Source organism: Salvelinus namaycush, chromosome 3, assembly GCF_016432855.1.
Source record: "Salvelinus namaycush isolate Seneca chromosome 3, SaNama_1.0, whole genome shotgun sequence".
NCBI lineage: Eukaryota > Metazoa > Chordata > Actinopteri > Salmoniformes > Salmonidae > Salvelinus > Salvelinus namaycush.
Window position 1 is genome coordinate 10,951,116 of NC_052309.1, and position 13,893 is coordinate 10,965,008.

The 13,893-nt window shown below is 42.1% G+C and overlaps 1 protein-coding gene across 1 annotated transcript in view; it reads left to right on the forward strand.

Annotated features, from left to right (window-relative positions):
* Window positions 1-13,893, forward strand: part of cntnap3 (contactin associated protein family member 3) — a 187,666-nt gene that overhangs the window by 103,483 nt on the left and 70,290 nt on the right. Inside the window, exons 14-16 of the mRNA XM_038989461.1 lie at window positions 1,033-1,189; window positions 3,997-4,124; window positions 5,275-5,445. Of these exons, the coding sequence (XP_038845389.1) occupies window positions 1,033-1,189; window positions 3,997-4,124; window positions 5,275-5,445 (456 nt within the window). The remainder of the gene's footprint in view (window positions 1-1,032; window positions 1,190-3,996; window positions 4,125-5,274; window positions 5,446-13,893) is intronic.

Below are 13,893 nucleotides of genomic sequence, written 5' to 3' on the forward strand. Positions count from 1 at the left end.
GTTTTTGCGTTGATTGGTGTGTCGTTGGTGTTTGCCATATGATATTAATTTGTAATGACTCTTTTAAACCTGCAAATGAACATGAAACAAGGCAACTCACAGCTTCACAATGTAATGGCTGTCCATTAGCTGTCTCGTTACTGTAGAGGCTGACTGAGGGAATAGGAAAACTATGTCAAAGCTAAATAAATAATGCTGGAAAATGTCAAATGAAGAATAATGAGGGATAGAGTACAGTGTTAGGTTTCTGTTTAAAACCAGACAGCCTGCTTCAGGTGGGGGAACGTGATCAGACGAGTGATGGAAGAGAGAATCAATGAGAATGACTTTCTTTTCTCTTTCAAGGCAGCACTCTGGAGTCTGGCCTGTTTTTTGGGGGAAAGTGGTGACTGAAACCTCAATTACGCACTCTCTCTCCTCTTGTTACAGTCTTTTTGTGGAACGTGTCTCTGTTATATGTCATTAGTGTCCTCATTGCAAATAGCACCAAATTGATCTTTAGGTAAGACACATCTTGTCTGATCTGTTTTTACATTACTACCCAAACATCTCATGCCCTACATAGTAAATAAATGAACAGGAGTTTGGGAGTCTTTAGTGTTTTTGAACACACCCCTTTGTTAGGTTCAAATTTTTCAGAGTAATTAACTCACGGACACTAGAGAAGCTTGACCAAGTTCTATTCTTCCCAAAGGGTCGACACAGCTGTATTCAGACAAATAAATAGCTTCCCCCGTGGTGGTATTCATACCCCACTTTGGGTGGAGTCTCCTCCTTATCTCCAAACATTGCATCATTCTTGCTAAGCAGGGAACTAAGTGATATGAAACCTTCAACGGTTTCTCCCCTTATCAGTACTGTCACATGCAATTGTTTTCCCTGCACTCAGCCCCTCATTATGGCACCCCTCATGTCTCTTGTGTAACTAATGTTCCTATACTCTGAGTATAACAATGTTCAAAGTTTACTCCAGAATCCAACACCTTCTAAGTGTGTGTGCGTGCGTGGTGTGTGTGTGTGTCTTTGTCTCAGATGGATCTCCGTTCACCTGGTGGGTGGGTCGTACAGATGAGCCCCAGACGTACTGGGGCGGGGCGGTACCAGGGAGCCAGCAGTGTGGCTGCGGCCTTCAGGGGAACTGCATCGACTCAGACCACTACTGCAACTGTGACGCTGACCGCAAAGAATGGTACAATACCATCACATTCTCTATATGTTTCCCTCAATCTCTTTCTCTCATTCTCTCTCTATCTGCTCCTCTCTTTCTCTCTCTATATATATCTACTCCCCTCTTTCTCTCTCTCGCTATATATCTGCTCCTCTCTTTCTCTCTCTCTATATATATCTGCTCCCCTCTTTCTCTCACTCTCTTTCTCTATCTGTTCCCCTCTTTCTTTATATCTCTCTCTATATACACTGCTCAAAAAAATAAAGGGAACACTTAAACAACACAATGTAACTCCAAGTCAATCATACTTCTGTGAAATCAAACTGTCCACTTAGGAAGCAACACTGATTGACAATAAATTTCACATGCTGTTGTGCAAATGGAATAGACAAAAGGTGGAAATTATAGGCAATTAGCAAGACACCCCCAAAAAAGGAGTGATTCTGCAGGTGGTGATCACAGACCACTTCTCAGTTCCTGCTTCCTGGCTGATGTTTTGGTCACTTTTGAATGCTGGCGGTGCTCTCACTCTAGTGGTAGCATGAGATGGAGTCTACAACCCACACAAGTGGCTCAGGTAGTGCAGTTCATCCAGGATGGCACATCAATGCGAGCTGTGGCAAAAAGGTTTGCTGTGTCTGTCAGCGTAGTGTCCAGAGCATGGAGGCGCTACCAGGAGACAGGCCAGTACATCAGGAGACGTGGAGGAGGCCGTAGGAGGGCAACAACCCAGCAGCAGGACCGCTACCTCCGCCTTTGTGCAAGGAGGTGCACTGCCAGAGCCCTGCAAAATGACCTCCAGCAGGCCACAAATGTGCATGTGTCAGCATATGGTCTCACAAGGGGTCTGAGGATCTCATCTCGGTACCTATTGGCAGTCAGGCTACCTCTGGCGAGCACATGGAGGGCTGTGCGGCCCCACAAAGAAATGCCACCCCACACCATGACTGACCCATCGCCAAACCGGTCATGCTGGAGGATGTTGCAGGCAGCAGAACGTTCTCCACGGCGTCTCCAGACTCTGTCACGTCTGTCACATGTGCTCATGTGCTCAGTGTGAACCTGCTTTCATCTGTGAAGAGCACAGGGCGCCAGTGGCGAATTTGCCAATCTTGGTGTTCTCTGGCAAATGCCAAACGTCCTGCACGGTGTTGGGCTGTAAGCACAACCCCCACCTGTGGACGTCGGGCCCTCATACCACCCTCATGGAGTCTGTTTCTGACCGTTTGAGCAGACACATGCACATTTGTGGCCTGCTGGAGGTCATTTTGCAGGGCGCTGGCAGTGCACCTCCTTGCACAAAGGCGGAGGTAGCGGTCCTGCTGCTGGGTTGTTGCCCTCCTACGGCCTCCTCCACGTCTCCTGATGTACTGGCCTGTCTCCTGGTAGCGCCTCCATGCTCTGGACACTACGCTGACAGACACAGCAAACCTTTTTGCCACAGCTCGCATTGATGTGCCATCCTGGATGAACTGCACTACCTGAGCCACTTGTGTGGGTTGTAGACTCCGTCTCATGCTACCACTAGAGTGAGAGCACCGCCAGCATTCAAAAGTGACCAAAACATCAGCCAGGAAGCATAGGAACTGAGAAGTGGTCTGTGATCACCACCTGCAGAATCACTCCTTTTTTGGGGGTGTCTTGCTAATTGCCTATAATTTCCACCTTTTGTCTATTCCATTTGCACAACAGCATGTGAAATTTATTGTCAATCAGTGTTGCTTCCTAAGTGGACAGTTTGATTTCACAGAAGTGTGATTGACTTGGAGTTACATTGTGTTGTTTAAGTGTTCCCTTTATTTTTTTGAGCAGTGTATATACTCCTTCTTTCTTCCTCCTCTTCTGAACACCAATCACCACTACTCTTCAGCTCCTTTTAGTCCACCCTTCCCTATGTAATGTCTGGATCTCTGCCCCAACATGCTATAGTATACCATCTGCTGTACTCAACACTCAGTGTGATTCTCTACTGACTGAGATTCACCTTTCAATTTTTTATCATATTCAGAAACGGCCTTGTTCTCTCACCGGCATTTATATTTGTTTTCATGAAATGTTTAGAGCCCCCGCTACAGTGATAAGACTACAAGAACATAAACATCACATAGAGTAAACATCATCTGGATGGAGGTTGTTATAATCGGCTCAATTTTATTTTCTATTTCCTGTTGTGATTGTTTGTGCCCTAGTGGTATTTGATAAAGCAATAATCAGAACAGGAAGTAGCTGGCCAGAAGGAATGGTTCTATTCTAGGAGTATGAGTCAAATGCCTACATCTCCAAAGATGCAGCAGAAGTATACTGTACTTACAACTCTATTGTATAAAAATAACATTCATCCTACATCTCTGTATGTGTATTTCCTACAACACCAGTAGTGCACAACTCCAGTTCTCGAAGGCTCCCATCCTGCTTCTCGCTCTCGCTCTCTCTCTCATATTGATTGGCTATAGATTCCACACACCTGGTAGCCCAAGTAATCAACTTGCCATTGAAATGCAACAAATGGTGTATACTGTTAGCTCTGGAGGACCGAAGCTATACACCTCCACCCAACACCATGTCTCTCATTGATAGCTATACATATTATTGAGATTATTGAGAGGAACCAGACCAGCTGCCTGCTATTACTGTCACACTGTGAATCCAGACACAAAGACAACCTACCGTTACTGTGCTTCATAAACTAACCAGAAATCAAATACTCAGGATGGCTGTTAATTAGGTTCAATTGAAGAAAGCAACATAGACGATATACACTGATTTTGATCTGGTCCTTTGTTCCTCTGTTGTTTTAATGCATCCCTCCTCTGTTTTATGTAACCCAGGGCGACTGACTCTGGTCTGCTCACCCATAAGGAGAATCTGCCGGTCAGATGGGTGGTTGTTGGGGATATACAGAGACCTGGGTCAGAGGCAGCCTATAAAGTCGGACCACTCAGGTGTCATGGCGACAGTAAGTATCAAATTATGACATAGTAAAGATAGTCTCACACTCGATCTACATTCGTAGAAAAAAGTGCTACTGTATCTAGAACCTACAAGGGTTATTCAGCTTATTCACCCTTTCCACAGAGGCTTCTATATGGAACCCAAAACGGTTCTACCTGAAACCAATGTGTACAGCCGAAGAACCCTTTGGAACCCCGTGTATATTCCCAATTATTTATTGGGTATCACCAAAGTTTCGGCACACGGTGCCTTACTCTGGGTTAGAAAGTAAGGATCAAGTCAATTAATCGTTCTACTAAATCAGTCCATTATTTAATCCATTACTGACCCTCCTCCAATAAACTGACTGTGTTTTACTGAATAGTGTGTGCTCGCTTTTGATGTATCAGTCAATCTATCACTCCATTATTTCTATATGGACATGGAGTATTTACAATGCACACAGGCTGTGATTCAAACAAATGCAGATAAATGACCTGAGCACTGTAGACTTTACAAGCTACTCCTACTCTGAGTCCTCAGCACAGTCGTTTATTTTCCCATACCTGTTTGATGCTAATGCAACATTCTCTTCCTCTCCATCAATCATCATGTTAATCACTCTGATTATGCACATAACCTAATTATCTGTACCACATTAGCAGAATGGTTACAAAAACAATGTTCTCTCTTTTATGCTCTTATGCTGATGGCGGTAGGTAGTTGTTAATCAGGCAATAATGAATCAAGAGTCCCAATCTCTTTTTTATTCCTAATTGCATCCTTGGTTACCTGAAATATGTATCTTAGTAAATTAGACATAAACGGGGGAAACAGAGGTGGAATATAATTAAGATGAATTAGAAGAAACAGTTGGCCTCTTGTGCCTGACAGTCTCATCAACAGATCATTATTATGAACTGCGAACGAAACAAGTTGAGGACATATACTCTCGAAGCCGCATCTTATTTTGTTCTCAGTCTATTTAGACCTTAGTTTCCAAAAAGCACCCTTTTTCTCAATCAGCACCATGTTATGGTTGTCTCACCTATGTGATTTGTGGTTGTCTTATTTACCTTAGCTGAATGCACTGAGTAAGTCATTCTGGATAAGAGTATGCTAAACGACCAAAATGTATGTACATGTAAATGTATTGATTTCCATAATTTCCTCAGAGAACTTCTGGAACGCAGCATTCTTCAACAAAGAGACGTCATATCTGCACTTCCCCACGTTCCACGGAGAGCTGAGTGCAGATATCTCCTTCCTGTTCAAAACCACCGCCGCTTCAGGAGTCTTCCTGGAAAACCTGGGCATCAAAGACTTCATACGGGTGGAACTCAGCTGTAAGTAGAATGGATGAAGTTGGCTGTAATAGAGTGGATGAACTCAGCTATAAGTAGAGTGGATGAACTCAGCTATAAGTAGAGTGGATGATATCAGCTATAAGTAGAGTGGATGATGTCAGCTGTAATAGGGTGGATGATATCAGCTGTAATAGGGTGGATGATATCAGCTGTAATAGGGTGGATGAAGTCAACTGTAATAGGGTGGATGAAGTCAGTTGTAATAGAATGGATGAAGTTGGCTGTAATAGAGTGGATGAACTCAGCTATAAGTAGAGTGGATGATGTCAGCTGTAATAGGGTGGATGATATCAGCTGTAATAGGGTGGATGAAGTAAACTGAAATAGAGTGGATGAAAATCTCCATCTTTTACACCAATTGACTGCACATATTGACTGTTCAGTTTCTGCCATCAAAATAATATAATCAGCATATAAAAATGTACTTAGCATTTCATCATCATATCTTACTCCAATATTTAACTGTTTAATTTATTTTGCCAAGTCATTTATAAACAAAGCAAACAAAGTCGGTGATAAGGTGTCTCCTTGTTTTACACCCGAGGGTGTGGGAAACCAATCTGTACCATATTCATTAACACGCACACAAGCAATTGTTACTTTGTAAGATAACATTTCCCATCAACCCCTGTCTTTAACAAACTATAGGCTAAAATATCCCTATTTGCAAAATCAAAAGCTTTCTGGAAATCAGTGAAACATGCAAAAGTAGGCTTCTCTTTGTGTAATCTATTTCTGATTATTGTACAGACCGTGAAGATATGATCTATACAGGCTCTGGATTTACGAAATACATTTTGTTCATACACCAGAATGTTTTGATCCTCCAAAAAGGCCATTAGCCTACTGTTGAGGATGGATGAATATAATTTATAGACCGAACTTAATAAACTATGCCTCTATAGTTCAGTGGTACTCTCAGGTAATTTTTCGAAGATTTGGGAATGGGATTCACTATAGACTTATACCAAGTGGATGGCAGTATACTGTACTCAAAACAAATTTGGAGCAAATCATATAGGATGTAAATTAATTTAGAGTATTTTAAAACTTTGCAGCGTCAATCACCTTAACTTTTTGTTACCTGAGAACAAACTAGCAAACCCCTTCTCCCACTCTTAAGTACCTGTGTAACATCAGAGTTCAGCCCCCCCCTAGCTCTTCCCTGACTTCCATTATAATTTTCTTATGTAGTTTTTGTCCTACCTTGTTTATTTGGCTCCAAAACGGTTGAGGATTTCTTGTCTGTATCTCCTCAAGACATAATAACTGCCTTCTCTGATATCTCAGTTTGAATAGGTGCAGTCTTTTATCAAACACATGCTGTTTTTTCAAACTCCTTCCTACACGGTTCTCTTGTATTCCTATCTTTACACTGTCATTATAAGTACATTCTAGACCATAGGGGGTCCCTTAACTCATCATTCCAACAAGCCTTATTCGGCTTGTAAAATGTCCTGGACTTGGGTGTATTTCTATTTTCATAATTGTTTTCCCATTTCAGAATATATGACATCACAAAATGTTTCATACCACACATCTAAATCAAATTTAGTGTCTTGGCATCTTTGCAGAGTTCCACCAGAGTTCCACCATTTCAGGAAACAGAAAGTCATTTCGCACATTTGTTTTCTTATATTTAGGCCTATGCGGGGTATGTACAGTATATTTTGCCCTGAGTGATGCACAGTAATACCTGGTTGAGAAAGTTTGTGGCCAACAGAAAAGATCATAAATAAAAGAGAATTGTCAGGAAGTGTAGATTTTTCTCCAATTTAGTCAAAACATCCACAGTCTTCCACCATTATCCACAGTCTTCCACCATCTGTTAAGAGGGTAACATCTTAAAATCCAAACAAGTTTCTAGACAGTCGTGGAGGTAACTATATAGTCCACCACAGCTTTTCCTTTGCCAGATATGGATGTAAAGTTATCTCTTAAGGGGAATATCCTTCCATTAATGATACACATTTTAGAGTCCTGAAGGAATTCTAATAGTGTTTCCCCATGATGATTAACAGAGTCATCCAAAGCAACACTCAATGGAATATCATCAATATCATGCACAGTTGAAGTTGGAAGTTTACATACACCTACCTTTGCTGTTGTCCTGGGACTGATTTGCACTTTTCGCACCAAAGTACGTTCATCTCTAGGAGACAGATCGCGTCTCCTTCCTGAGCGGTATGACGGCTGCGTGGTCCCATGGTGTTTATACTTGGGTACTATTGTTTGTACAGATGAACGTGGTACCTTCAGGTGTTTGGAAATTGCTCCCAAGGATGAACCAGAGTTGTGGAGGTCTACACATTTTTTTTAACTTCCGACTTCAACTGTATATAGTCATCTAACCTCCCAATTCGACTGTTAAGATCCCCACATATGTAAATAGCATCTGCTTCTGTATGTAGGTATACTTGACTTAACAAATGCCAATAGAAGGAGGATGCATCTCTACTAGAGGTCGACCGATTAATCGGAATGGCCGGTTAATTAGGCCCGATTTCAAGTTTTCATAACAATCGGAAATCGGTACTTTTGGGTGCCGATTTGCCGATTTGTTAAATTAATTAATTAATTTTATTTTTTATAAAATATTTTTTATACCTTTATTTAACTAGGCAAGTCAGTTAAGAGCACATTCTTATTTTCAATGACGGCCTAGGAATGGTGGGTTAACTGCCTTGTTCAGGGGCAGAACGACAGATTTTCACATTGTCAGCTCGGGGGATCCAATCTTGCAACCTTACAGTTAACTAGTCCAACGCAATAACGACCTGCCTCTCTCTCGTTGCACTCCACAAGGAGACTGCCTGTTACGCGAATGCAGTAAGCCAAGGTAAGTTGCTAGCTAGCATTAAACTTATCTTATAAAAAACAGTGAGTCCCCACTTTAAATCTCTGTCATACTTCTTATTGTTATTATTTGGAACGCTACTCCTCTTACACCGTTTCAGCTAGATAAATCATTCAAAATTTAAAACGTGCAGAGTGGTCAGGACCAGAGTGCTTGATACAACTTTTTTTATATATTTTATTCCTAAGTTTTTTGTCCTTTTTTTGTACATCTTCATTCTCTTTCATGGGATTTCTTCAACATTCTAAAGGTCCCATTGTGACATCACCTCCCAGACGAATCAGCTACTTTGACCACTTTCCCAAACAGTTAGACAAAAAATATAGGAAGGTCCCCTATGTCTCTGATAATCAAATCGGTACAAAAATAACACATACGAATCAAAAGATAGCGGTTTTATCGCATCATTTTCTCAAACTTTTTATAAATAACTGACATTTTTACCACTTTCCCAAAAAGTTAGACAAAAAGTTAGAGCGTATGAAATGTTCCTTTTATTCTCTGCTATTTGAATCGGAACAACAATATCTGCTTCTAATCTAGCGATACAGCTGTTTCAGTAACCGCATTAACAATTTTCCCCCAAACCTTTTACAAACAACTGCAATTTTGACCACTTTTCCAGCACTTTAGACATCAATTTAAAGGGTATGAAATCATAGTCTACTTCTCTGGTATTCAAATCTGGAACATAATTACAAAAGTTAGTGGTTTGTCTGAGTTTAGAGTTACGAAAAGTAGCTACAGTAGCTAATGCCAGCTAACAGCTCTATTAGTCTCGTCATTGAGCAGCCCAAATGGAGATGTTGCTATGGATACTCACACTTGCAGAGGAGCGCATGGGGCAGCGCACGGAGTGATGGACAGATAAAGACAATCAGCTATGGATACTGACAGAGGAAGTTACTGTATTTCTAATTTCGGGTTGCGTAATCGGGCCCGGGTAGGGCCGGAACGTAGGCGGTAGGACTCGCACTAAAACGGCATTCCTTTCTACTTTTCTTTCAAACTTCTGACCACTTTCCCAACAGGTTAGACAGAAACAGAGTGGATGACATCTTCCTCTACTTCACTGCTATTCCTCCCTCTGTTCCAGCCATGCGGTTCCTTCTTGACTGTCGCTCCATCCTTTGGAGGCTTGACACACTGAAACTGGCTGAAAATCATAGTCCAGACCTATATTCATGTATCAGTGTTCTTTTATTATTGTATGTTTTGATTTTTCAAGCACCTTGAAATTATTTTTTGTAATGAAAGCGTTAGAGAAATCAATTATTATTATTATTAAAAACAAACTTAATTTACACTGAACTTATTTATCTGAAACCAACAGCATGAATGATTCATAGTTGCTTTGCTTTCCTAAGAGTGTGGTCCACATTATCCTATCCTTTTATTCCCATCTTGTGACAGAAGACTGCTTTGTCTTCTTCTTTCAGTTTTCACACCAAACAATTGTAGGTTAGACATTTGAATATGAATGAGAGTTGTGTAGCCTGTTCAGTTCAGTCAGTCTGTCTTTCTTTACTCCACACAAAGAATGTTTGAAATGAAAACAAAGTTGTCTCCAATCCTACTACCATGTTCCTAGCTAGGTTGAAGACAGGGGAGAACGACTACCATTGAAGCCAAGGAAGTGAAACGACCGTGGTACTGCAGGCATTGTTAGCAGAAAACATGATCCACCATTATAGTGAATGTAAAAATGTAAATCTTCGTGGTCAATCTTTGTGTAAATAAATAAAACATTCAAAGACAATCATGGTACCAATAATTGCTTCTAATACACCAGATATATGTCCTTGGACCGATTATTTAAAAATCGCACACAGAAGAAGTTAAAATGATAATTTTGTTGCTAATTGCAGTACCACAGTTGGCCTTCAACTATTTTATTTTACTAGGAAAGTCAGTTAAGAACAAATCCTTATTTTCAATGACAGCGGGTTAACTGCCTTGTTCAGGGGCAGAACAACAGATTTTTGTAGTCAGCTCGGGGATTTGATCTTGCAACCTTTTGGTTACTAGTCCAACGCTCTAACCACTAGGCTACCTGCCACCCCAAATAACTAGAGTTACTCAGTAACTAGAGTTACTCAGGAGCCCCTTTTATAGCTGGTTCTAACATGCATCTTTTGTCCTGATCTTGCTCACATTCTGATTGTGCCCACATTTTCAGACAGGTGTAGACGATTAAAAGATGCATTGTGATCTGATTGTGATCAGATCTTCTTGACCACCTCTGGAGGTAGTCAGGGACCCATTATGTCTGGATATCTTACAAGTGTAAACAGATCTGGACAATCAAATAATTTAAATCAATTTAAATTATTCCACTTTCTAAAATCACTGACAGGTGGCACCATTGACTGATGGAATCATTATGTGTCTTAATATTTATTTATTTATTTTATTTTATAAGAATAGCTAAATATTTTGCATACAGGGACGGACCAGGTAATCTGGTCACAATGCGGACACAGTGGACGGATATGAGACACATTTTAATACCATGTGTAGACATATTTCGGAAAATGTGGGCACAGTCAGAATGTGGACAAGATCAGAGTGGTATACTATGAAGCAAGCTAAATCTACTCAGGATATTATAAAGCTAGCCAGCTTCAGTTAGGTTCATATTCCAGGTCAGGCTTCATACGTACTAAGATGGTGGATATTACTCGTCCGCTGAACTCTTAATTGAGAGAATGTTGAAACATCAATACATGGGCAAGTCAGCGCCACATTTTCATTTGTGCCGAAATAAAAATAAAGTTATCTTCCAAATTCAGCAGGCTGTGGTGTGAAGTAGGCTTTGAGAAGTGACGTCTTTATTGTATTACTGCATGAGCACCTTTTTCCCACTCCTATCACTCCTTCTGAACAGCTTGTTGTGAAAGATGGCTGCTGTTTTTTTGGCTCTTAACCAACCGTGCCATTTTGTTTGTTTTTTCGCATTGTTTGTAACTTATTTTGTACATCATGTTGCTGCTACGGTCTCTTATGACTTCAAAGAGCTTCTGGACATCAGAACAGCGATTATTCACCTCGAATTGGACAAATAATTTGTTAGACTGGTTAGACACGAGGCGGGGGCCTGTGTATATTTGTAAACAAGAGCTGGTGCACGATATCTAAGGAAGTCTCGAGGTTTTGCTCGCCTGAGGTAGAGTATCTCATGATAAACTGTAGACCACACTATTAACCTAGAGAGTTTTCATCTGTATTTTCGTAGCTGTCAGACTGATGTTGGCACTAAAACCACACTCAATGAGCTGTATACCGCCATAAGCAAACAGGAAAACACTCATCCAGAGGCGCCGCTCCTAGTGGCCGGGGACTTTAATGCAGGGATGTTAAATGTTCAACCAGAGGGAAAAAACTCTAGACCACCTTTACTGCACACAAAGAGACGTGTACAAAGCTCTCCCTCGCCCTCCATTTGGCAAATCTGACCATTAATTCTATCCTCCTGATTCCTGCTTACAAGCTAAAATTAAAGCAAGAAGCACCAGTGACTTGGTCTATAAAAAAGTGGTCAAATGAAGCAAATGCTAAACTACAGGACTGTTTTGCTAGCACAGACTGGAATATGTTCCGGGATTCTTCCAATGGCATTGAGGAGTACACCACATCAGTCACTGGCTTCCTCAATAAGTGCATCGGTGAAGTCGTCCCCACAGTGACTGTACGTACATACCCCAACCAGAATCCATGGATTAAAGGCAACATTCGCAATGAGCTAAATGGTAGAGCTGCTGCTTTCAAGGAGCAGGACTCTAACCCGGGAGGTTATAAGAAATCCCGCTATGCCCTCTGACGAACCTTTAAACAGGCAAAGCATCAATACAGGACTAAGATCAAATCGTACTACACCGGCTCCGACGCTCGTTGGATGTAGCAGCCTTGCAAACCATTACAGACTACAAAGGGAAGCACAGCTGAGAGCTGCCCAGTGACACGAGCCTACCAGACAAGCTAAATAACTTCTATGCTCGCTTCGAGGCAAGTAACACTGAAACATGCATGAGAGCATCAGCTTTTCCGGACGACTGTGTGATCATGCTCTCTGCAGCCGATGTGAGTAAGACCTTTAAACAGGTCAACATTTACAAGGCCGTAGGGCTAGACAGATTACCAGGACGTGTACTCTGAGCATACACTGACCAACTGGCAAGTGTCTTCACTGACATTTTCAACCTCTCCCTGACTGATTCTGTAATACCAACATGTTTCAAGTAGAACACCATAGTCCCTGTGGCCAAGAACACTAAGGTAACCTGCTGAAAGGACTACAGACCCGTAGCACTCATGTCTGTAGCCATGAAATTAAACACCATAGTGCCCTCAACGCTCATCCCTAAGCTAAGGACCCTGGGACTAAACACCTCCCTCTGCAACTGTATCCTGGACTTCCTGACGGGCCGTCCCCCGGTGGTAAGGGTAGGTAACAACACATCTGCCACGCTGATCCTCTACACAGGGGCCCCTCAGGGGTGCGTGCTCAGTCCCGCCCTGTACTCCCTGTTCACTCATGACTACACAGCCAGGCACGACTCCAACACCATCATTAAGTTTGCCGATGACACAAGTGGTAGGCCTGATCACCGACAATGATGAGACAGCCTATAAGGAGGAGGTCAGAGACCTGACCGTGTGCTGCAAGGACAACAACCTCTCCCTCAATGTGATCAAGACAAGGGAGATGATTGTGGACTACAGGAAAAGGAGGACCGAGCACGTCCCCCTTCTCATCGACGTTGCTGTAGTGGAGCAGGTTGAGAGCTTCAAGTTCCTTGGTGTCCGCATCACCAACAAACTAACATGGTCCAAGCACACCAAGCCAGTCATGAAGAGGGCACGACAAAACCTATTTCCCCTCAGGAGACTGAAAAGATTTGGCATGGGTACTCAGATCCTCAAAAGTTTCTACAGCTGCACCATCGGGAGCATCCTGACTGGTTGCATCACTGCCTGGTATGGCACCTGCTCGGCCTCCGACAGCAAGGCACTACAGAGGGTAGTGCGAATGGCCCAGTACATCACTGTAGCCAAGCTTCCTGCCATCCAGGACCTCTATACCAGGCGGTGTCAAAGGAAGGCCCTAGAAATTGTTAAAGACTCCAGCCACCCTAGTCATAGACTGTTCTCTCTGCTATTGCATGGCAAGCGGTACCGGAGCTCCAAGTCTAGGTCCAAGAGGCTTCTAAACAGCTTCTACCCCCAAGCCATTAGACTCCTGAACATCTAATCAAATGGCTATCCAGAACAGTTGCATTGCTACTCTCTGTTATTATCTATGCATAGTCACTTTAATAACTCCACCAACATGTACATATTACCTCAATTACCTCGACACCGGTGCGTCCGCACATTGACTCTGTACCGGTACCCCCTGTATATAGCCCCGCTATTGTTATTTACTGCTGCTCTTTAATTATTTGTTGTTCTTATCTCTTACTTTTTTTTATATTTTCTTAACTGCATTGTTGGTTAAGGGCTTGTAAGTAAGCATTTCACTTTAAGTTCTAATGTACACCTGTTGTATCCGGCGCATATGACAAATAACA